Source organism: Harmonia axyridis, chromosome 3, assembly GCF_914767665.1.
Source record: "Harmonia axyridis chromosome 3, icHarAxyr1.1, whole genome shotgun sequence".
Classification (NCBI taxonomy): Eukaryota; Metazoa; Arthropoda; class Insecta; order Coleoptera; family Coccinellidae; genus Harmonia; species Harmonia axyridis.
The window spans coordinates 42,680,091-42,707,549 of NC_059503.1; the positions used below are offsets into that span (position 1 = coordinate 42,680,091).

The window sequence follows — 27,459 nt, forward strand, 5'->3', positions numbered from 1 at the left end:
TTTCACAAGGTTTGTTACGAATTTTCAGATGCAATCACAAATTTTTTAAATTAAAAAAAAAAAATTGTGTAGATGAAATGATAGGAGTACAGATAAAAATCTCAACAAAAAGTCAGTCTCCCCGTACAGGGATTGGTGTATTTGTTTACAAAATAAGCTGACATATTTGTATTGAAGGAAATAACTTTGATCCTGTTTCTTGTACTACTTTTTTTCAACGGTATTTCAGCACCAATGTTGACAGTGACATTTGGATTAAATAATTTATCAATGAAATAAATTCTAGAATTGAGGCATAAAATACCCACTAATTTGCCAGAATAAAATAAAGACTGGTAGTTGAATAACTGGAAATGTATTTAGATAGCGTTCAGCATAAATCAAATTTATGCCAACATAAATTAGATACAATGCGTAAATACATACATATTGATCAAATAAAAGATCTCGTGGATGGGAAACACATCTAAGCACTGAAGTGCTTGAATTATGTAATCTCCACACAACAAATTATTAAATTTATTTTTATTTTTTGTTTGTCTCAGATGGAGAGGAAGCATATTGTAAAATTTTGGTCCAAGATAAAAATACAAAACGCTGCGTTTTTCATAAACAGTGGAATCTCAAGTGATTCACTTTCAACTAATCTTGTATTGCACTTTCTTGGTTGTGTCCTGGAGAACATATGTAGTAGTGATTGGTAAGTAAATAATTTTTTGATGTTAAGCAGGTTGGCCTCTCTATACATTGCTTTCGTTGAATATCGCCTATCTTTTTTGAGAATTATATTGATTGAACTGTTTTGTGTAGTTTGCAGATTTTTCTGTGCATAGACACATAGACCCCTCACACAACTATATAGTATCTGAGGACTGATTCGGCTATAGAGTTGTAAAGCATTAGCAATTTTTTTTTATTTAAAATGTCCCTCAAAATATAGAATCTATGTACAAGTTGTCTCATTTTTTTTTGTGATATAGGCTGCCTGCGCGTCCCATCTCAGATATCTATCTACAATTATTCCCAAGTATTTGTCATAATGTCATCTACATAAATTAGAAGATAGAGAAGATACAATTCCTTTAAGGAATATAAGGCCCAGCATCAGGACACAGGCGTAGCTCGATAATTTTGAGTTGAATCTTCACATTTGTAGGTAGGTACTTGTATCTAATATTTATATGATATATTGGACAACTTCGAACGTGATGAAGAAATTTTGTACAAAACATTTTGTGAAAAAATTACGAAAACTGAATATTTTGCGAATGAAAGCGAAATTTTTAGCATTGAATATTTGAGAATTCATATATATCGAAGCAGAGTTTTTACGGTCTTCAATTATTATAGTGTAGTTATTTTAGCTACGACATAACGTTTCTCATGGCGAATTGGAGATTCCAAATGTACGTACCCACCTCAAAACGGGTACCAAACCGAGCAATTTGTATTGGCGATATACTTATTTTGAATATTAATATTCATCTCATTTGTGAAAACAATTGGTTTTAGTTGCTTTCGATTCAATTTTCATCTACTATACTTATGGTTTTCCAGAAAAAGAATTTGAATGAATCATAGTTAATCTTACAGTATCCAATGAAAGGTTCAGAATAGAAAATTTGTTTGGTAGGCAACAAAGTATTGATTCGGCAATCTGAAAACGACATTTTTCTTCGATCGCTGACATCAGGCTATCGTTAAAACGAATTAACATTATGATATCGTCACATTTCCATTTTTAAAACTTAGTTCCATGCTCACCTACCTGAGAATGAACCTATTGTGATGGTAAAAAATCTGTTGGTTTTTTAATTCTTTTGTAATGGTTGGAACTGGTGTAATGCCATTCCAATTGAATTTTGAAGCAATACAATAAAATTTTGAATAATATAGATCCAGAAAACCGTAGATACAGTCACAAAATTTTTATTCATGTCGACGCCACTGTAAAAATGTTGGTGGTTGAAATATTCGCATTCCATTTTTTAATAAATATGCATAATGGCGTTTTTGCTCTGAGGATTAAAACAGATGTTCAGTATCATATTCCATTCACTTATTCTTACGAATTTCATTCAACATTTGTGCGTTTTTGGTGATGCGCTCGTTTGCTGACAAATTGATGACATATATTTCAAAAATCGTCCGATTTGTCCATTTCTGGACGATAAATGAATGAAGCAATATGGAATTTCCAAAGAATGGCAAGAATCGTATCCTCACAATTCCGTTGATGCCACAAATCCAGTTCCTTAATTAGATCACAAAGCCGTTTTATCCCTTCTGGGATGAACCAAAATTTACATTAATTCATCCTTATTTCCTATTTAGAATTTTTGAAAAGATAGAATAAATTTATTTGAATAAATATTTCACATTGAAACAAGGCAATGAAATATTGTGTAGAATGGAGAAAAAGAGGTTATGGATAAATAACATAGTCAAAATTCGAATGTCGAAAGTACCTCGATCGGCCCTCAGAGTTATTTTCAAAATGTATGGGAGCCATTTTTAAATAACCTGTTAAAAAAATTGTAACAAATTAGGAGGTTATACTACGTGGCATTTTCGTGATCTGACTACTCCCCTCCTCAGCGTTTTGAAGATTCTACCACTTTTCAGGATGAGTGAAACAATCCCAAACGTTGCTCTGTTTTACTGACCACATGCAAGAATTTGAAATACGTTTTTAAGTCTTCATTTTAATTTTAGAACAACCGCATTTTCAGTCTTCAACAAGACTTTTTGTATAATATTTTTATGTGGAAATTCATAAAAAAATATATATTTGTTCGGAAAGTGATATCATGCATATATTATTCAATCAATAAAAATTCATCTAATTCATTTTTTCAACTTCAAAAATAAATAATAAATAACGAATTTCCGCAATAACGAACTCTTTAAAATGAATAACAGTGAAAACCTTATATAAATCGATGGTCTCCAGCGTAAAATAGAGCGTACTAATTTTTAACTGATCGCTGAAACGAGTCTGCAAATTTGATGCATTAATTTGAATGAAGGCAATTAATTCCAAACAAATTCATATGTCATAAACTTGACAACTTTCACATTTGAGTATATAGATTAACGTTGTCCGCATTTAATGAAACCTTAACAAATTTCACTTCTTATTAAATTATGAGTCTAGGAAGAAGCTTTAGACTTTGATGTTATTGAATATTTCGAATGATGGCGCTCATTGGAAGTAGAAATAGTGATAATGATAAAGAATGGATGAAAACATATAACGATGAAATGCACGTTGTACGATATTTAACACTAAATTGTGGAATTTGAATAAAACCTATTTACATTTCTATCGAAAAGTGTTCCATTCGAAAGAGGATTTAGCTTCTTCAATTTTCGTATGAAAAACCGTGACCAGATCTTGTCGCGATTTGAGAAACTCAATTAGGAAGGCAATGAATATTGTGCTCCAGATAAATTTAAACTCACCATTGTTGAAAGCTGCGATCGGTAGCTGCTTAGTTATACTCTCAGTGACATCCGATGTTAATCCATAAATTCCAAGTAGTTCACGCATGGTATTCATAGCGAATTCGCGCATGTCGCTTATTTGAGGGTAAGGAAATCCTTGGGCGCCATCTCCCAAGCCTCCAAGATTCTGGTTTTCATATTTTTGTACATGCGGCTTCGAAAGATTGTGTATTGAGAAGCTAGAGGGAATCTTCGAGTCGTTCTCCGAGCTGAGATTGTCGTCCTCAAATTCGTTCTTCACCGAATTCGACTCATTGAAAGATTCGCTATCGGAGCTGTCGTTTTTCTGGCTAAGATCAATCGGAAAAAACCTAGGATCCACCACGACCCTCCTGGTGCTCTGAGTCTTCCGCCTTCTTGAGTTGATGATGTTATTGTTCTCCGAGTACTCACTGAGGTTCAACGCATTATCGTTTTCGGGGTAATCGTTGTAGAGGGCGTTGGAGGCACATCTGGGTTTGAAGTTTTTTCGTTTATTACGTTTAGGGCTTTCCTGTTTTATTGCGACCGTGTAATTATCCTCAGAGTCTGAAGAATTCTGTTGGGATCCGAAACATTGTCTGGTGGCATAGTGATCAAATTCTTCCTCGGTGCTGTTTTGAGCGGCCATCTTCGCCGCAACCTGATCTGAAACGAAACGAAACAGTTAATGAGGTTTCTATAAATGAAATAAGCAAGTAGCAAACTTTAATTTTGAATGGACATAAACAAAAACATTGCAAATTTTATCGTTAAATAACATGAATCATGTTTTCCAGCTACTTTGTGGGTCAGCTGATTTCTTTATTTCGTGTTTTTTTCCGATGAGTCGTAGATAGCGTAGATATAAGGAATGGATATTTATATTTATTCAATTAACCTTTACACAATACCGTGAAAATTTCAAAGATTGTGAAAAAAATTTTCTTGAGCGTTTGCAAATATTGAATTATGATTGAAAATAATGAACGTATATTATTATCACAAACATTTAGTGTAGAAAGAAAATGGTGACACCTGCTCAATACAAAATCACATACTTATTATATCAAGACATTCAAATTTAATCCATGAACTATTAAAATAACAATAAAGTACCTACCATAGTTCATAATGATCCATTATACAATTATACAATATATAAGAAATGTATCAATTTTGACTAAATACAAAAGACGTTTTAGAACAATTTTCATGTGTGACTTTTAAGGTAGGACTTCGGTTACTCTCATCGTGATTTGAAAATATTCTTACAATGATTCTATTGAGAATGAACATTTGATGAATAAAAAACGCCAGCTGTTACTGAGAATTACTGAAAAACTACAAAGCGAAAACTACAGTTGAATTAAATAGCACTTATAAAAGAATAACTAATCTGAACAGAATGAATTCGAATAACGTTAGTGCCTGATTGGTTAACCACATAATAATGAGAGTGAATCATATCGCGAGAAAATAAAAAGAGCGTATCTGCTGATCGATAGCGATTATTGCTGATCAATAGCGAGACTCGACAACGTCGTATATAATGCCGGCCTTTAGATGAACGAGTCCGTTTTTTCGCCTGTCAAAAATTCACTTCAGTCTGGCGTCGTTTTTGCCAGAAATATTTCTGTAAATGTAGGGACGTGACAGGATTCCGTAGAATTTTTAAAAAAGTGGAAGGAATCCGCATGGCCTGCAAATTAAATTTACGTTTCTTAGAAGCTGACCGAAAAGAGAATTGTGAAACTTTTTGGGCGCACGGGCAAGATCGACTGTTTTTAAACGAATCTGCTGAGGGGAAAGAGAGTCCCTATTTAGAAGAGAAGAAATTTATGAGACTTTTCCAGGAGTTATTGTCCTTATATTTTTCGAAGAATATTTTAAGTATAATTCTTCAACTCTAGAGGGTTGAAGTGACGACAATGCAACTATGCTCTGAATCATTTTGTCGTAAACTTATCGATCCGAGAGTTGTCCTCAATCTAAGAACTTATAATTCTAAAAATACTATTTTCTGATGGTCATTATCTGCTGATGCATTTCATAAGCATTTATAAATAAAGAATAAAAAAAAACAATATACATATTCTGCGAACAAGTGATTCAGACGAATTACCATCAACGATCATTAAATGTGTTCATTAAACATGAAGAATGCTACTGAGCATCTTTCTTATTTTACTGATTCTTCGTAATAATAAGATGAATCCATGAGATCTAGGTATTTATTATTTGAAAATTTAGGTGTCCTCAAATTGGTGTCAATGATGGATCAAAATGAAAATTGTTAAGCGGGCGAAGAATTATATTGGCTACTTAAAGTCGTAGTAATCAACTTCCTCTTGTATGCATTTCCCATTAAGTTAATTAGCAAGCGGCAATAACAATAATTAATTAGTATTACCGGAGAATCAGCAAGTATTCATTTCTAAATAATTACCAACTCGAGTTTTTGAAGTATGAGTTAGTTTTTCAATAATTATAAAGGGTTTCAAAGATCGATATATACCCACTGCAGAAGATTTGTTGTCCAGTCCAACTATAAATCGATTTTTTGCAGATCTAAATGTCTGGGAGCCTGTGTATCTTACATTCAATATAATATTGATGTCATAAAAATTAGAAGCATGCTTGTGTAATGTATGTAATTTGGAAATTTTCCGTCCGTAAAAACGATAACTCCCGAATGGAACTACCAAGAAACTCAACATTTTCAGGATAGGTTCGGATCTCGAATGCGTTAATGTCCGTTTGAAATCTTGTTCTTGATGATTTCAAAACAACAAATTCGAATGACATCAAAATTTGTATTTGGATTTAAAATTAAAATTTTAATTGTATTATCCATGTTTATCGCTCAACCAAAAGTATAATAATAATCTATAACAGTAGAAAATTCAAGAAAAATATATTTAAAAAATTTTCAAATATTTCCGTCCCACACAACGTTGGAGTTCAGATTTTGGGTATATAAGATAAAAATTTCGTGCAAAATTTCAATCAGAAATATTCTTTTAATATATATATATATATATATATATATATATATATATATATATATATATATATATATATATATATATATATATATATATATATATATATATATATACCGATTTCTTAGTAGCTCCTGAGTACAACCTTGGTCGCTGTGGTGACCCGGTTGTCTTAGATCCATTCCGCTTGTCGGTGAATTAAAAAAAAAATATATATATATATATATATATATATATATATATATATACCTATATATATTAGAAGAATATTTCTGATTGAATGTAATAGAAAAGGTATTTGATAAAATGTGACATCAAGGTCTCACATTAAAAATGAAGTTGATGAAATTTTCAACCGAACTTATGAAATTAATACAATCGCATCTGGCAAATAGAAAATTCAGAACGAATATCGATAGTACCAGGTCGACGATTAGAAAAACTGAAGACCTAGATCAAAATAGAAAATCAGACGATAGAATGGAAAAAGGGAGCGAAATATCAGGGAGTCATTCTAGATGAAAGAATGAACTTTAGCAAACAGATAAAAAAAAGAAAAAAGGGGTGGCAATTGCACGGGAGGCTCTACCCGCTGCTCAACCCAAAAAGTAAACTCCCCTTAGAAAACAAGCTGAAGATAAAAAAATAGAGCTAACAGCAAGCATTACGTATGCAAGAAATATCAGTTGCAAAGTACTCTGAATACAGTAATCAGAAGAGCGGTTGACGCTCCAATCTCCATGATATATTAGCAACCAAAAAATCAGAGAAGAATTGAAAATTGAAACTATTGAGGAAATAGTTAACAAACAAACAAGACAATATAGAGACGATGACAGATCACGAGAATAAAGAATTAAGAAAGATACTACAAATAAATTAAAGAAAGACAGATAAGAGGAAATAGCTCTTTCAAAAAACCAAATAGAATACAAAAATTGACATGCAGAATGGAGAAAAGTCTCCTAATTACATAGAAAACAGTAGGAAATTGGAGAAATATTATTATTAATATTATTAATTACAGTCCTTATACAACAAAAAAAACCTGTGAGGGACAAATGAAATTTCATTTGCTATGTGAAATTTAAGTCTGATTCTATTTGCATTGTAATAATCGTGAAACACGCTTGAGATTAATTGACACAATGATTCAAACACACTAAATGAAAAAAACACATGAAAAATTCTTCTGATTATGTGCTGTTTATTCTCACGTTCGTTAAATATGCAATTATTTTTAAAAATGTCTCCAATAATAAAATACCATTAATATCTAGGGAAATGATTATTGAAGTACTCAACAACTGCTAATAATCCTCAATTTCCTTTCTGAGGAATTCGCTTCAATTTTAAATTCGTTTCAAGGAACTTGCAAAATAATATTCAGTGAAATTCGATTACACTGTCAAATTTTGTTAATTACCAATGCTTGGTTACGAAAAATAATATCGTTGGTTCAGTTGAAATCTACATTCCACAGGTAATACCTCGAGGTCGAGAGTTCGACTCCCCCACAGAGATTCATTGAAATTATAGCAAATTTTTTTTGTGATAATTTTATACTACCATCTGGAATGTTTCGACAGTGCAATTCAAAATTTTGGCTCTTATAGCCCAACCAGTTGTTTTTTTTTTCAATTATGTTGAAGGACTGAAGGAGAAATTTGGATGGCTGTAAGAAGGAACCTTTTGATATTTTTCGATTCTGTTTTCATATTTGTGTTAAGTATAAAAAAAAGTATAATCGTGAGAAATTTCATCGATTTCGGATAAAATTTTTTTTTCGCTGTAGACATGTAAAAAAAATGTTTGGCGATTTTTGAAAAAAATTTCTCACAGAAGTTCTGAGGAAAATCAGTTGATTCAGAAAATGAAATTCAATTTGACCACCGAGGAAAAAAAATTCAAACTTTGCAGGTTTTCCGCCATTTAGATCTTTTTTTTCAAGGTTCTTTACCTTTTCTGAATTGAGCACTCAAAAATTCTATGATTTGGCCAAAAATTATAACTTCAGAGGTTATGCATAACTGACCACACTCAATAGAATATTGGTCAGAAATGACGTTGCATACCCTGTATCTCACTTATGCTTCGAAAACGAGGTAAGGCAAAAATCATTCTCCCGGTGTCATCTACGTGACTATATATGCTTGCCCGGTATAACATGAAACACCCTGTATATTTCAATATTCATTGAAAGCGTATATTTTTTGTGCTACATCAATTGATTTATGCGGGATCCAAGATCAAAAGGTTAGAGTTATTGTGAGTTGTCTGAATCACAAATTTTATGAACACACTTTCATAGTCTCAATATTAAAATTTATTATTTTACCTGGATTCAGTCCATACGAGTTTGGTGATAGTAAGCCGGTAGTGACAGTAGCCATGATGGCACCAGATCAGTCATTCCTGAAAAAAAATGGATGTTTGAAATAAGATACATTCGCTGAAATTATTTTCAATTTTCTCTAAAAACTGTATTATGAGCTGATCATTTGAAAAAAAATCCCATCAAAAAGGTATATTACAGGCCGTTAACGAGGGAAACCAGTCACTTACACGGAACCCACTTGAATCTGAAATTGGTAATTCCTAGAATTATGTGTACTCAATCTAGGCATTAAACTCAACTAAAATCTCTTATCCAGATGCATTAAATGAATTATTGGCCGATCGGATCACTCGAGAACCCATTCAAGCCAATAACACAAACGGTCGTTAAGATTTCTTTGAACTTTCTTCAAATTTAATGAGGATGGTTTTTTTCGACGTGTAAATTTCTCATAAACGCGTTAAAATCATTGTATTTGCGATGAAAACGTCGTTTTACGAGCGCTCGACGACAGTTTATGATGTTGTTGATGTCGAATCACCTTAGGAAACAATGAGATCGGTGTTTTCACCTATTATTCAGACTCCAGCAAAACGTTGGTGTGTGCATGGAAGATGCAAGAAATTCTTCCACAAATGGCAAATTGTATTCTTCTTCGTTTTTTATTCATAATAATGAACCTATAGGTTCGTACGAAAAGAAAACATACCAAACTTTCTATTTCTCATTTATTGAATCACTCATTGAATCGCTCAAAAAAATATATGCCTTATTCTTCGAACTATTACAGATTATGTTCTACTAAACAATAAAACTACTCATAGAATAATATATGTAGGTACTGAAAATAAATATATTTCTTTTCATAAGTCGAGAATTTCTGTATATAATGAAATGAAATCAAGAATTTAATCGACATATAGAAAAGAAGAGAAATATAGTTAAACAAGAGAAACGGATATAAAAATTCATCCAGGTACTAGTACGTGAATCTATCTGTGTTCTGATCTAAATTCCCAGTTTTCACTTCTTGAAAGAAGAGCTGCAGGTTACGGTAATATATCGGGGCGAGATGAACTTTCGATTTACTTTTCCACACATATCTAGTTGAATGTAGGAGTCGGATTCATTCAATGGAGAAATAAGATTATGAACTGCTAGCTTTTTACTGAGTGAATTTTCTGCACCGAAAAAAATAATAATTATCAATCAACATTATACACTCAGTAAATTGAAACTACTAACAGCGAACGATTACAAGTCATCCAATTTTTGGCACTGATCAAGACACGGGGTGAAATTTTTCGATAGTCCATATTTTATTTGATGCGAAAATAGGAAAACAGGCAGATTGCTGTCATCTTTATTGGAAAACAACAAATTTTGAAGATTTTGTACATTAAATGAATGATTATACCTATATACCTACAAAAAAAATTGGTCTCCAATTATATTTCAATAGAAATATACGCTGAACTAACAAAAACAGATTTCCGAATTCACGTTGTCAATGTCCGCTATAACTTTCCCAAATATCTTATTGTTGTTGATTAATGGAATATCGTGGATCGTGATCTATAACTGACCCGATTTTCTAGACGATCATATCGATAAGTAATCTTTCTCTGCATTAATGAACACATCGATCCTTACGAAAGCCCCAATTTGTGTCAGTACAAAGCCGCAATATCGATAATTCATGAGAGGCTTGTAAGGTTGGCCAAATTTTGGAAAACGCCTGGCAGGTATTACGCGATTTCCGAAATAGAGTGGTTAGCGTAGGTGTGTTCGGGAATTGTCCGTTTCAATTAAATTTTGAGTTATTGATATTTAATTAGAGCCTAGTGGAGTATAGTATTCGATATGTTGCTTATTATTGGCCGAGTTGGATTTCCTTGTAAATAGAAGTGGAATTTATGTTGGTATATTTCAATCGAACGGTTAACCTTCTAGACGGGACTAGTTGATTAAAATATTCACGCAAGGGTACTTAATTCCTCTATCAATATAGTGTTACATCAAGAACGGATTCAGGAAACATCTTGATCCAAAATGCTTTTTTATCGTTTCTTGAGTTTTGTTTGAGATGTTTTAAAATAGAAAAAGATCGACTACTTATGTGTCATTGATTGCCCTAGCAAAATAAATAGTTGAAAATAAAGAATGTACCTAATTTCTCGATGGAAAAATATTCAAAATAACAATAATAACACAAGGTCCAAGAACATGCGGGAACACAACGACGAGAACCAGGGGATGACTAGGACCGGCCACAACTAAGAATCATCTTCCTAATATTTTAAATACGTATTCGGAATGATTGAATATGTTTCTTAGCAGGGAGTGAAGTAGCCGACAGCGAAGTATTTTTTCCTGAGCTAGTAGGCTGAAGATGGATAATTTATTGATCAAAATCTCATTATGTACAACTAGTAGTACCATTTTGTTAGCTCCATGCTACAAGAGATAATACCAGGAATTTGTCAATAAAAGACAGCTACTGTAATGATATCAAACGAAGAGAATAATTTGGCGAGCAAAACATGAAAACAAAACAATAGTGACTTTTGCTAGTGATTTAATTACGTATTGTCCTATATGTCAAGAAATTCAACGAATGTCAACAGTAATCGATCTTCACTTTCACATTACTAGGTAGGTACATTAATGTTTTACTTAAAAAATTGAGTACGGCGAAGCGCCGGTAAAAGTATAGTTGGTTGAAATAAAATAACTTCGTGATAAATAAAAACTTACACATCGATTCCGCATCAATATTTATTCGTTTCGGGCCTCTAGTCAGCGTTATTCAAATACTCCTTCGCCTTGGAGCCTGTGACCCGCTGCAATTTTCGTAGTCGCAGAGGCCTCACGGTTCGGTCAATTTTTTCCAGAAATGCCCGGCGATAAATTATTCATGGAGCAACTCCATCGGGATCAGGTATTTTGTCAAGTAATTCGTAGAAATTGGAGACGACCAAAGAAATTCAGATATACAGACAGGAAAATTTTCGATGGACAAAGTTTTGTCTAAATGTTTCTTTGTTGGCGATTCTTCGAACAAAACTCCAAAAATATATGCATTCAAATCGAGAGAAATTATCCAATTCCATCAATTTTATCCATTTAGTTATAGTGTTAGCTGGCGATATGTATTAGATTGCAAAACAAGTATTATCTATCTCGAAAACTATATACACAAAAAATTATCAGCTCCATAGATGGACCGATTATGTACATCTATTATGTATTTACCTGTCAGGTAGATCTATAGACTCCCTCGATTATTTAGGTATGTACTACGCCACATCGGTACCTTGGGTTATATGGGTGTTATATGACATTTCTATCTACAAATTAAATGTTTTCGACAAATCAATTTATACATAATTCATGACCTATGGAACACAAAATTTCATTTGTAATGCATAATTTGTGATAAATTCTTTGTTCAATACCTATATTCAAGAATTGAAATATTATAGCAAAATATACTTTGACATAATGTTACACTGTGAGCGAACTGAATAAAAGGAGATGCTAAAACTCTGCGCTAGTAGCAACAAATCATAATGAGCATTCCGAATAAAATCTTTTTTTTTTTTTGGTTCCTGAGTAATCCAAAAATCGAACCTAAAAGTTACTGCGCGATTTACTTTGTCCATATAGGTCCACTGTATAGAGCTTTTCTCGAAAATTGTCGAAGTTATTTAAAATGGCGAGACCATTCACAATTACAAAGGGTCAATGAGATGATTATTGGATAACGAAAGACTTCTGCTCAGCGTTGCCAGGTCGACATACCCAAAATATCGTACCGCGTGTTCAAAATTATCGTATTTTATTGTACATATTATCGTTTTCCACAGATTTTTATCGTACACATTCGAAATAAAGGAATTTTTTGCGAGAATATGATAATTTGGACAAGGATGAAAAAACGAGCAATATATCGAATACGTAATATATTTTTTATTTAGCGGTTAATGAATAATTAATTAATTATGAGACAACATCAGAGAACTTGCATTATCCTATTCACAAATTGTCGGTATTTTCACTTCATTCAGAAAACACCTTATTCTCATGTCTCTTATGGTTAAATTTTACTTCATGAATAGGATAGATAGTAGAGATGCGTACAGATTCGAAAATAAAACAAGAAATTTTTCAAGGAAATCGTGAAAGAATGGATCGAATTTCACTTATGACATCGTGAAAATTGTTTCTGTTATTTTTGTTTTTTTTTTCAGAAATTACTCATTTCCATTAAAGTTCTTTTCCCAAATAACTTAGGATATTGCCAAAAACATGCAATCATTGGCAAAGATGTAGAAGAAACCGAATAAAAATAACCAAATAAAAAATTCTTTGAATATGAGTGACTTCAATAGTCTTTCTGAATTAAAATTAATGAATTTAATTAACATGCATTGTCATGTATTTCTTTTTTATATTAATTCAATTGAATATCTCTAATGTGCTTTTCTGCAGATACGCCCTTTTCAATTGAAATGGCAGTATATTTTTGATGGTCTTTGTTATGTGCTTTCAACAATTGAACATTTGCTACCATAGCCACATATTATAAAATAATATGAATCTAAATAATTGAATGGATTGGATATACGAAGAAATATCTTCGTAAAAATTCTCTATAAAATAAAGGTCATCAAAGAAAAGATTTTGTTATATGAAATGAATATATTAAAATCTGAAATATTCAGCCACTGAAAGATGTCAATGAAATTCCAGTTACAACAATTTTTTTTTCACTAAATAGAATACCAAATGTGAGATAATGGTATATTTTCAACTTAAGTTTGAACACCATCTGTTTTTAATGAGGTACCTACCCTTCGGATATTCCATGATTCTTTGTATTCATTTTCAGCCGACAGCCACCAAAGAAGTTTTATGATTTTAATATGTTTAAGTAGGTTCGTTCTTCTAGATTCACGTAGAACGTAGAACCCCTATGAACAATGAATTGATTCATCGGAACATTCTAGAGTCGAGACATTCCCAACCGTCTCGGTTAGATTTTTCAAAACTACTAAAATCTACCAAATGATTTCTTCCTACTAAAAACTTAATGAAAATGCGAAAAATCTACTGAAAAAGTAATCTGGTCATACTGAGTTTCATTATATTTTTGGTATCTATGAGACCTCAGAGGAAAGAAAAGATAGAGGTGCTCTTAGAAGTTAATAGCGTTGTATTGTAATCAATTGCAACAACAAACCTACAAAATTGACAACTAGAGGGGCGGTAAACATTTCAGTGGCGTAGTCAATGGTTCTCTTACTGCCTCTTATTAAGTTTTCGGTGCTGAAATGTTTGGAACAAACATATGCATATTTCGGCAAATTGTTCATTTGCAATACCTATTAATACGTGGCACCATATTTTGCTAAATTCTCTATTTGAAGGAAACCTACAAATGTTAGCATTGAATTAAGTTTTCGATATCTCACAAATACTACGCCATAGACGAGATATATTCTACGCCTATGGACTCAAAACGTGAACATACCTATGATAGGTTAGGTTTTCATTTCCGATGTTTTACACACTATACATGTTTTTCGAGTATTTACCATGATTAAAATTAACAATATGTAACTTAAAATTCACAAACTTGTATGAAATAACGCCGATTACAAACGTGAAATTAAAATGAACAGTTAACCCTTAACGCACCTCTAGTTGACACGTGCAATAACAACAACAGAACCGTGTTGCCAAATCCTCAGAATATTCGCAAAACATCTATGCCACAGAACGGAGAAAAGATTACTTCTTCCTCAGAATGGCAACGCAGTACATTATAAGTGTTTGTAAACAAAATGTTATAGCGATGTCAACAAATGCTATAAGGCACCTCTATCTTTTCTTTCCTCTGAGTATGGGACACTCTAGCTCAAATGGTAGGTACTCTGAAATTATCGTACAAAACGCTTTTATCGTACATAGTACTGAGCAGAAAATTATCGTATGAAACGATAATTATCGTACGAACGGCAATGCAGGCTGCATTGGGATCATAATCGGAAATGATGAGCCAAAAACCTAAAGCGATAAAAGCAACAACTGCCAATCCAGTACGTCGCTTCAATGAGGCCGCAACGAATTGATACAAACTAGTCGCGTACTTAAAAAATCGACATACCAGTTTATTGTACAAGGAAATATTCGAACTCGGTATTAAATCTCATTGTAAAGCCGAGCTGAAACCTACGTAAGCGAATTTGAATAAAATGAAAATTTATAATGTATTCCATAGGGGATTGGTCCTCATTCTTTACTCCATTGCAAAATTGTAAACGATCATAGATTCTCATAAATATTATCCACGGTTAAGTAGAATGGATTTGAAGAAATTCATCGAATTATAATACAATCAAAGTGTTTTGTTTCTAATCAGGTAGGTACAGCAGTTTATGTTCAAGATGCAAGCAGTTGGGGAGTGGGCGGTAGTGGAACGAAAATACTATGCCTACGTGTAAACAGGAGTTTGTACTTGAATTTTGCTCACATGTGTCTTATATCTAGTGGACCACGGGGATTTTTCTAGTATAGTATATCCAAAGTCGCTTGAACTAGTCTTATAAAAACGTTTGGTCAGATGTCCCTTTGAAGTGGATACCGCGACACGTTAAATAGCGGGGTTTATTTGAAAGTATTGTTAGGCAATAAATTCACTGGTCCTTAGGAAATATTCAATCCTGCACAATACCTGTTCAGAGCTTTTATCGAAAAATATTATTGCATTTATTTGAATGCTCCAAAAAATTATCATATCTTGCGATACCTTCAAAAAAATAGTAGACATTAATCAGGTGAGATAAATATCTCACTCGCCTGTAAATGAAAGAGTATCCCGATAATTTTCTTCAGTTCAATTCGATAATCAAAGGACCAATGTTTCGCGGTCTTCCAAGAGAGATTATAAATTAAAAGTCGGAGTTGTATTGTCTTTTATGGGACCGAAACGGCGTTAAACTTTTTTATATCTCCGCGATAATATCATTTTTACTACCCCGTGGAGTAAATATAGTAATAAAAGCCGAATGATACCTTCTTGTCTCGTTTTTTACGTTTCTCACTTTTATATTCATTTTATTTTTCGTCGTGAAATTCCTGATGTGTTTGAAATTAAAGCAGCTTCGGATGTTCAGATTTTGCCCCAAGAATACCCAAAATTTCTACGTATTCAGAAATCGCACCGTATTCTCGACAAGTGATCTTTCAAAACGTATACGTTCATTCAGTGTTCTTAGCACTGAAAGAACGTATACGTTTCAATAAATCAATAAAATGGAAAATTTTCTTTGAAATTCCAAGAAAAACTTGTTTTTCTTTAAAATGAATAAAGCCGAATGAAATCGTCTTCACCCGTTCATTACGTTTTCAACTTATGCTCATTTGTTTCTCGTAGTGAGATTCTTGAAGTGTTCGGATGCGGTCCCATAAAAAAAAGTCTGTAAAATATGCCCTTTTTTCATTATTTAGGTTTTATACCTCCAAAATTTCTAAAAATGGTTGAAGCTTTTGGCACCCAATCGATTTCGAATAATTATTCCAATTGAATTGTTGTGTATGGCCAGCGGCAAAGTCAAAAGTGTGTGGATGTCTTTAGAGTCTCCAGAGCATTCTTTTCGATAGGACTCAATAAGAATGCTCTGTTCAGTTTAGGAAAATGTGACCTCTGAAAATTTTCGTTTACTTCGTTTTAAGTTAAATAAGTTTGAGTTAAATAACTTGAGGAGTGTGAAAAAAAGCGGAGTCCATTGTTTTTGGACGAAACAGTGTATATCAGAGGTGAATATTTGAATGTCACTTTCCCTTGAAACCTGTCTTTCACAATAATGAGACTACCACTTCCTGAAAAAAAAAATGGTTTTGTGTAAATAACAAAAACATACATAGTTTCTGCTAATAATATGCATGAATGAAACGGAATCCCAAAAAAAAACTTGTTTTTAATTGAACTTTATGGCGATATATTCTGGGCAGGACGAACGCCTAAGGCTTTTCTCCTCGAATTTGATCCTAAATTAATTCCATCGCTTTCTTAAGAGAACATATTGAAATTCATTATTTTATACAGATTTCCATAAATTCATAATTTGTATCGCATTTTTACGGATTAAACGCAGTATTCCATAATTTGTTGCTGTTGGTCGAGGGTTTCACCTTTAAATAGACGTCGAGGTATTTCAAATTAACATATTTTTCAACTCAAAACACCACAGCACAATCCGGATTTTGGGGATTTGATCTGGAATATTTTTGGATATTTTATCGATCGAAAAATTTTGTTTCCTAAACGTCCTTTATTAATGAAAATCCGGAATAAATTATTTCCTAAATATCATTCGAAAATAATCCATTGTACTTACGTGCCTAATATAGGCGTGCTGCCCGATTTCAACTCTTCTATACCTATTTTATGAAACGAAATATATATGATTTTCCTGTTTCCTGGAAAGTATTTCATTTTTCTTTATTTTTCCTGTAATATTTGAGTTCTTCCCATTGAAGAACACAAAATAAATGAAAAGAAGTACCAAAGCATTTTTCAATCCCATGATTGAAAAATGCTTTGGTACTTCTTTTCATTTATTTTGTATGTAAAATAAGGACCACAATCTTTGTATATTTTTTTATCCGAAGGAATCAGCAGATTTGGGGTCAACTTGTTTTCATCCTGTTGAACATTTCCGTTAACCTTATCCATCAAGACTGAAATTCCACGTTAAAAACGACAGTTTAACAACCTAAATTAACCGGAGGAACATTCGTTCCTCCTTAAGTCTAGCATCAATCAAAAATTAATTAATTCCATTCCGAACAATTTATGTTGAATAATTCAGGAAAAACAAAAAAAATTTTCGAAGTTGAAAATCACGATATTAGGAAGCATTTTTAATGTTTTGACGTCAATGTTAATCTGGGAGTGCTAGAAATCAAGATATTATAATAAATGGTTCTGTTGGGATTTTCCGAAATAATTTACTAATTTATTTGAGACATCTGAATCGACAAATGAAGAATTTTGTAATAATAGTTGAATGAAGAACATCGCTTGAACCAACCTAATTGGCAGTATTGCATTTAGATTAATTTTTTTCATTTGAAATATGCGTATAACGGAAGAAATCTCTTAGTAGATATATACATATATATTGACCAAAATTATATAAAATTTAAAAAATACTCAAAACTTTTGCTGAATCAACCGTAGCATCTGCACTAAAGTTCAACATTTATAGCCTACTAAATCAAAGCAGATTAAAGGCACAAAAAACACCAGTCATTTCCCAACTGTTCACACACAACGGTAGACTGTAATAAAACAAAACACTTTCCATTTTTCATAGTTGAAAAGGGTGATAAATCCATTAAAACTATAAAAAGGGGTCTTTAATTGTGATATTCCGTTCCTTTCCTCATCCAAAAGGGATAATTTCTTGTTTAGGGGGTCGTACGATACGCACAGATGGCCGTATGTAAATTTACATTATTTCTCCTGCCCCTTCCCTCTCCTATAGAAAGAAATTTGAATATTGCAAAGAAGATGCATGTGATACATATCGAACTGAAGGATTTGTGCTTTTTACGGGGTGGAAAACTTGTTTGGGTGGTTGGGAGAAATACGAACCACTATAAATCAGCATTCGGAGTTTCATATTAAAATTTTTGACTGAGGGTTGATTTTAGGGGTGGTTAAAAATTTTATTCGGTAGCAAAGCTGCCATAAAGCGATATTCTCAGTGATCCTGAAAACATTCTTGGCACTGTTCTCGAAAGCCCTACTTTGAAACAGTGCTTAGTGTTTCAAGAATTTTCCGAAACTTTTTGGAATTACAAAGAAGCTAAGGTCTTCTCGAAAAATGAACTTGTCGTAACACGAAAGCATCGCACGTTAGTCTCAATTATGAAGGCATATTTGATTCATTCTTGAGTTGGTTTATGTATTCGGCAGTGGGTTGCGTAGAATCTAAGCAATGAAAAAATATTCACACAATAACTATGAAAAATATTTATAAATATTTGTTAAAACATCATGTTATTCTCATCTTATTTTATTCTTAATGATATTTGAAAGGCAGGTAAAAACAAAATTTTCACTCTACCGTTATCAATGAAACATATTTTCCCTAGATACTATAATAATGTTTTCTGTGTTGAATTCTAAATTTTGCCATTAAAAAACTCGCACAATGACTCACATTTTTTTTTTTTTGGGTATTTCCATTAGCATATGTTCGTGAATTTCAAAGTATGATTATTATTTTTTATCCGCATTCCTTTTATCTATAGTAAATTAAATTAGTTAATACATATAAGGATATGACAAAAACTGAATGAGTTTAATGTGGTCAGGTTTTTGTTCAGAAACTGCAAAAAAAAATGCTAATATTTTCAAGAAGAGAATATTCGTAAGCAGTATTCACAAGGTTATTTAAAACTAAGAAAAAACGATAAATCCCCCCTTTTGAACGCTCGTTCTGGGAGACATTCGGTCTTTTCATTTCGTCACAATGTCTGCACGTGATATTAGAGGTACATAGATTATACATCGTAGATCGCATTTTGAACAATTAATGGTTCACTCCAGAAGATATCCTATTTTTTTATACTTGAATAATTTTTGTATGTAATGTTTAAATTAATTGTCATAGTTTTATTATGCATACAATAATGATATTATGATGTGATATATTATGTACTTGAATAATCTTTGGCTGCTTTCAATTTTTCAGGATAATGAAAGATTAGTCCTTTATTTCGAAATAGATTATTTATTGTTTTGATCTCCGAAAAGTACTTACTGCTTGCCAAAATCAATTACTTCCTGAGTGTTCGAGATTCTGTTTTTTTTTTCAGTATAGCTTTATTATACTTACGACTTTATTATACTTACGACGGGTTTCATAAAACTTTGATTGGCCGATCAACTCGTTGACTGTAGTTCAAAATGTATGGAAGTGAAAATGAATAGTAATTGAACACAGAAATGATTTGGTCGACCAAATCACCACGATAAAAGTTTTATGAAATCCACCATTAATTTTCGAAGCACTTTTCATCAATTGTCGGCACAGCTTTCTTCGGTGAGAATAATGATTTTCCGCGACACGACATTAGCAGTTGGATATAACACTGAATCTATGATATTACGAAATAAAATAGGGCCGACAGAATTTTTCTCGAAAATCTAGATTGGAATCGAGAAATCGTAAAAATGAAATTTACAAAGGGGCTTAACAAAAAGTTAACAGATAACGAGTCAGTTGTGATACTACCTACATATTTGATCCATCTAATCCTCAACCAATAGTTGAGCGGCATATTACCAAATGCTACCAGTTTTATTACATGTTATTAACGAGGAAAATCCGGAAAACCTGTTGGGCAAATACGGAAGAGTAAATAGAACTACGGACGGTTAAACTTCAAAGAATGAATTTAACTATAAACCAACTTCGCAAAATCCATAAGGAGATTAACGCGTTCTTTTAATACTTGAACAATGATTGTTTTTCATGATCGGTTTTATATGCTTCAAGGCGAAACACTTCTCGGTTTCTGTTAGTTTTTACCTACCGTGATTCGTTTTTATTTGAATTGAGATAGATACTTGTTTAAACTCCTCCATATTGTGTGAAGGGAAGTCATTATTTACAGAAATTTAATAGGAAACCGCTTTTTTCCGTTCACCACGAAATGGTTTGAATGTCTAATTTATTATTATTGTCTAAGATCAAGATTTTCCGGAACTGCAAAAAGACGTTCGGAAAAGCAAACATAAATCCAAAATGAACAATTGTAATCATAATGTAATTAGCCAAAATAATGATATCATAGATTAAATCTCCGATATTCCTTGAAGATCTTGCATGGATCGTTGGTGTTACATAAAATATATATAAATATAAAAAAGGAAAATTTAGAGGCGGCATTCGAATCCGGGAACATTTCTGCCGAAATCCGAATTGAAAGTTTATATATTTATAAATCCTTCTATAGGATTTGTATTCAAATATTGGAAAAATCCACGAAAAACAAATTGCAAATCAAAATGAAAATCAGAAAAACCATATCAATTCAGATTCAACCTTTTCAGGAAAATTCTGACAACTAACAGAAACCAGAGAAAATATTACTGACCGTAAATTCCTCGAAGATAATCTACATCTACAGTTTAATAAATAGTATGTTGGCTGTCGATCATTGAAAGAGGGTGGATCAAAATCCGTTCACAAAGAATGCTCTGCAATTTAAAGAACGCAAAAATTATTATTTTTGATATGGAATTCTTCATGCGTCAGAATTCATTATAATAGGAAATTTGGAGATTTTAACTGAGAATGAACATTGCGTTTATTAGTTTAGTAAACTTGTGAGAAAAAATAAAACATTGTCCACATTCCTGAAAAGTTTTTATATTATATTGCGTTTATTCTTTCAACAATGCAAATGTAATTATGGTCCTTTGTCCTTTGGAATTAAAGTGAATTGTACTTCTACTCGAAACTAAAAGCGAATTTGTTGCAGGATATAACATCTGATGGGTCCTAGTTTATCTATTACTTGTTGAAATCTATTAATACAGGAAGGTACCATTGACCACTCGAATTATTTATTTTTCGAATGAAAACATCAGGTAAAATAGGCTCGTTTATAATAGTTCAGATTAAGTTAGATTAGTTATATGCAAAATAATGATTTTGTTCTAAGTGGACGTAAAATCAGAGCTATGTACCACTTTACACGTTACTGAACCTACAATAAAAGCAGTTATTTATTGATTTGCCGAGGAACTTAATACTAAAGCAAACCAGGCGTTCTCATTATCGTAGGAAATCAGACATGCTGAAAGCATTTTCCAAGTGTCCAGATAATATACATACATTGTGTATACCAGAAGTGATATAAAACCGTAGCTGGTGACTGAAATGCCACTTCCACAAACAAATAAAGCTCATCACGATGATGTTCACGTAGATTTCGCTGCCTGGCCAATAAATAATTTATCGCTTAGGATTCAGTACGCTCCCAATTATGAATTGTTGGAATCGTGAAGGAATTAAATGAAAATTATGTTTTAAAAGGAAAACTTACTCATTTGTACATGACTCGCCTACGTACGCTACTCGCCTACAATAGAAAAAAATTCGTAGATTACGAGTCGACAAGGAACACCCGTTTTAGACACACCAAACCGGAAATTGCCCGATGTTTAATTCAGTTATTTCATTATTATCTTTGAAGATTAAAGAAAAAAATAAAGACTTTACACGAATTCATACAAAAAAGGACAACTAAGAAGGTGGGGATATTCAAGCGGAATGAACATCGAAAGAACTGTTGAACAAATATGGAATGTCAAAATACAGAAGAGGAAACAAAGAGAAAGTTCAGGGCAAACGTGGAATAACACTGACACTGGAATCAATATAAGAGGAAAAACATGGAATGGACCAAGAACTATGGATGTGAATAATAGAGGAAAAACATGGAATGGACCAAGAACTATGGCTATGAATAAGAGAGAATGTACTAAATTTATACACGGAAGCGAAACTTAAATTGTAAAACCTTACTTACACCATTCTACGGTAATTGGATTTTTTATTTGGTTATTCTTTTAAGAGGTGGTTTTGTTAGAATTTGTGGAGAGTTTTTTACCATCGATAGTTCGGTTGGAGAAGATTTGGCGAATAATGATTTTGTTTTTCGTCTTTACGCAAAGTATGCAAAGTTATTATTGTTATCATTATGCAAAGTATTATTATTGTAGGTGTGTCTATTTAAGTTTCTCTACCTTTATCGGAGATATTGAGAATTTCCACGGTCAGAACTGAAAGAGGCTCAAACGCAGGAAGCTTCCATTTCCTATGGAGATAACCCAGCAACAAACAAAGGAGTAGATTTGACACATCAATCCGAAATTTTCTACAAAATAGGAAATTAGATATTTTATCAAGACGAGACTCCTACAGCTTGGGATGCGGATGTCTCTAATCGAAAAAAAACTAAAACGCCATTGATAAGTTGTAAGTGACTTGTTAGAATTAATTATTTTGAAAATAGTAGATTCTCTTAATTGTTAATTATTCTCTCTAACAATCTAGGAATTCGGACGAGATTTCAAATCGACAGAATTGTTGGAGCAGCATACCGTGGGTGACTACGTATCATTGTTGATAATTTAAATAAATTTGTTGTTTTATTTCGATAAATAATAATATCTACAATTATTCGTTTTGGAATCAAGGTTGAAAAGGGAAATACGTAGTACATTTTGAAATAACGATAGCGATAATATTTCAAATAAAATCTCTTGAAAACCCCCACTTAAAACTTTCAAAAAAAATTCTACCAAAAATCTTTGTCTATGAGTTGAATAGTTTCTTAAGAAAAACGGCCAAGCTAATTACTATAACTATACACTGTGTCCGTAAAGTATGGAACAAATTCATTTTTAGCTAAACTGACCCTTTTAAGGAATAATCCTGAAACACGTCGATTTTTTATTTCAATTTACCGTATTTTAAAATAATAATCTAATATACAGGGTGAATTACTTTCGAGTGATGACATTACAGTCATTTTTTTTTAAATGGCACATCCCCATTTTGTCTCAATTTTCCTATTACTCTAGCTGAGCTGATTCCAAAAATGTATCACATGTTGATTCCAATTGGTACAGGGTGGACAAAATACAATAGTTTTGTGTGTGCTCATAAAGTAATGCGTAACATTCTTTATTAGTTAAATTAATAATATTATCAAAAATACTTATTGACTAGCGGCAATTGGTTTGAATGTAATACCCTGTAGTTTGTTACATTTTTAGATAAATAAAAATGAGCTGTTTCCAAACATGTTTGGTACTTGTCGTCTAGCACACAGAATATGAAAGAAATTATTTCTTATCAATTTAAAAAAAAACATAGTCGTCTATTTTTTTTGTGAAATGTCATTATTTGTTCATTGCTGCTAGACAATAAGTATTTTCGATAATATTGTTAATAAATAAATAAATATTTAATTTAAATATAATATTGTTAATAAATAAATGAACTGAATGTTACTTTATGAGCACACACAAAACCACTGTATTTTTGTCCACCCTGTACCAATTGGAATCAACAAGTGGAATCAGCTCAGCTAGAGTAATCGGAAAATTGAGACAAAATGAGGGTGTTCCATTTAAAAACAATGACGGTGACGTCATTACTTGAAAGTAATTCACCCTGTATATTAGATTATTATTTTAAAATACGGTACATTTAAATCAAAAATCGACGTGTTTCAGGATTATTTTTGAAATGGTCTGTTTAGCTGAAAATTAATTTGATACTTACTTTACGGACACAGTGTATGTACACTATAACGATAAATAGATAGGTCGGGCCAAATAATTTAGCAGAAAGAAAATGTTTACTTTCATGTCTAAAATAAAATTGGAAAATATTTACACTACTAGTGAATAAAGGTACTGCTCACTACCATTGAACTATAATCGATTATTCATTTAGTTTATTTCTTCTGAATTTCAATGAAGGTAAGAATGATAATCTCTAAAATGGAGGAATATCTGGAAAGAAAAAGTGTAAAGAGTAAATAAAAACTATTGATGATCAGTAATAAATAATTAAATTATTGTAATATTCAATTTAATACTAGGAATCGATATAGGCCAATTTTTCAAGATACTCTCATCATTCAACTTATGGTCAATTTTTTTTTTGCCATTCCTCTTTTTCGCAATTGGCAGTAGTCTTGGGGATATCGATGAAATGGATTTCATATTCTTGATATGTCCCTTGCTACCAATCTAGTTATAGTATTATATAATATATTCATAAATAAATAAGTTTATTGAAGCAGAAAAATATAACAAAAACAGTTTCTGAAATACAATTAATTCGTAAGGTACGCATCAATAAACAAATTACAACCCACAAAAGTATATACTTGTTCGTGGGGAAATAATATAAAAACCATAAACTCCAAAAAAACAACTACCAATGAATTTAGATAAAACAAATAAGTACAACAAAACAAATGTTCTAGACCAAGTTAACCCTGTTGAAAAATTCATTTTCTTGTGACTTGATCCATGTCTTGATTCCTCTGGTGAAAACTGTTCGAAAATATACTGCCCTTAGGTTTGAAGGTAAGAGCTATATGAAACCGGTGCAAGGTAGGTAAAAGTTCGCAATCCCAATGTCTTTCCGACTTGCGGTCGCTGTACTGGATTTCCTCTGATCTCTACTCATATATAACATAATTCAAATTTTCAGTCTAAAAAACTATTTGAACAAAATCCAAATATGGAGATTTGCTCTATCATCAAATTCATATAGTTCTACATAATTCAGATGTAATGAATACAAAATGAAGAGGCTCAACATTTTTCAAAGGAGTTTTCACTGGATACTTCATTTAACCGATCACTCTCAAATATAAATACATAAATCATAAGCCACAATCCTCAATTCAAGAAGGTAAAATTGGGGGGCATGTCTGTCAGACTATACAGATTACACTATTTACAGGTATCGTGAAATCTTTCCGGTATAACCTGAAGAAATCCATCTTAGATATCCAATAGCTGGGAGACATGCTGGTTCTATCGGTATTCATAGGTTATCTATCAGGTAACTCCTTATATATGCATAGCAAAGACTGCTTAGGATGGCAGAAATTGGAGACTACCTACAGTTATTTATGTTCATGTTCAAGTTGTTTTTTCAATACTGATATCGTTTCAGAAGAAAAATACTATGGAAATATTGATCTATATGTTGATTTTTATGGGTTGATTTCGTGAAATGACAAGACAATGAAACGTCGATGCGATTCTGTTATATCTTAATTGGGATTATCGATCCGTTAATAAATTTCTTTTTATAATATGAATCTGAGAAAAGGATTAGATTCGTGAATAATCTAACGTTAAACGCTATAAACTCCTTCAGCGTTAGATTCCTGGTAAACGGCACCAGTTGGGGGGATTTTTCATCAACTAATTAATAAATTGAGCAAACTCGGACCAGTAAGATATTTACTTAAAATCGAAAGCGATAAATGTCAAAAGATAAGTGGATTGTGTTATTAACTATAGAACCGTTGGTTTCAAGTAGGGAATGTCAGATGAGTATTTGTTAAAGAGCATTTGATTTCTTGACTTTTTCATCGTCTTTTCATTGATTTCTAAACATGACGCCACAATTTGTTGAATTGACATTTTATTCAGCACAGACTATGTTGTAGTTTATATTTATCAATCGTTGTGGATATAAATGTGAATGAATGGAAGATGTATGTTCTTGAACGAATTCATAAGTTTAATCGAAAACTCAGGGAATACGTAGGTACATGGTTGCCTAGTCTATTTTTATGACCTGCAATATGATAAAAAAATAATTGAAAATTGGTACCCTATATTTCCTACCAGCTCTATTAATACAGAAACGCACATTTCTCATAATAAGTGTATTTCAGTCTATAATTAGCCTTCAAACGAATTTGAACGTTTTTTCTGTGGATGATAATCAGAAATAAATGTTCAGTTATTATTTTTCCAAGATTTATTATGGCCTTACCGAATTGAATTGCAACTAACACTTCGTTATTTTAAACAATGTCAAATAATTACGTTGCTAAGTTTCAATTAATTGAATTTGAATGATATTCGAGCAACTAATAATATATTTTGAATGTTGTATTACGAATGGAAAATTGCAAGTCGAAGCGCTAGAATGGCAAGACGCTAAGATGCATAGATACCCTGGCGAATTTCCCGCCCCTAGAATTCTGGACAACAGTAATAAGTGGTCTATCTCCAAAAGTCTGAAACAAAATCGAATCATTGCACACACCAGGGCTTCTAGGCATCTTACTCTTACCGTTTTCATCAAAAATACATGTTGCATATGCATTATGCACGTATTTTATTTTTGATGGCGTACTTGTATGAGAATGATTTCTAATTTTACAAAAACCGAAAAAAAGACCTCATAATTCATAACAAAAAATAAAGATGATATCGACAGTTCGATTAACGTGATATTATAGGTTCATGAATTAATAGCAGAATTCGATAATAGTATCAGAGCATTTGAGACAGCGAATTCATCCGTCCGGCCGTAAACACGATAACTTTCGAAAGAAAGACCTAGTTTTATATATCAGAAAGAAGAATAATATTTTCCAGAAAACTACATTCGAGTTCTTAGTCCATGTTATGAATAAATATCTCGCCTTTATTTACGAATGACATTATATGATATCAAACTGGGTGATCATGGAGATTCAATTAAGGAAACAACTTGAATCGGATGTCTGTTTGAAATATAACCTAGGTAGGTTGTAGATTCCTGCAAGTGGATTGAAAGATCACTTAAATTAATTTGTCTACTAATGACCTGGTACCAATGCTTTTCTGAAAACTTTTTATTAGAATCATTTACTAATTATCTTGAAAAAATACTGTAATACTCTTTCAGATAATTCTTAGATATCTTTGCTACAAAGTCGAACTATTTTTTGTTAACCAATAAATCCGACATCGCCGCAGTAGGTAGAATACAAGACAACATTGCCGAGTTAATGGAACACATATCG

At 32.2% G+C, this 27,459-nt stretch overlaps 1 protein-coding gene across 2 annotated transcripts in view; it reads right to left on the reverse strand.

The window, feature by feature from the left end:
- LOC123674782 (zinc finger protein castor homolog 1-like) overlaps positions 1-27,459 on the reverse strand; it is a 98,360-nt gene that overhangs the window by 53,787 nt on the left and 17,114 nt on the right. For both annotated transcript variants that reach the window (XM_045609864.1, XM_045609863.1), the window contains exons 2-3: positions 8,809-8,885; positions 3,466-4,134 (exon numbers count right to left, since the gene is read on the reverse strand). In XM_045609864.1, the coding sequence (XP_045465820.1) occupies positions 3,466-4,134; positions 8,809-8,863 (724 nt within the window). In that variant the 5' untranslated portion in view covers positions 8,864-8,885. The remainder of the gene's footprint in view (positions 1-3,465; positions 4,135-8,808; positions 8,886-27,459) is intronic.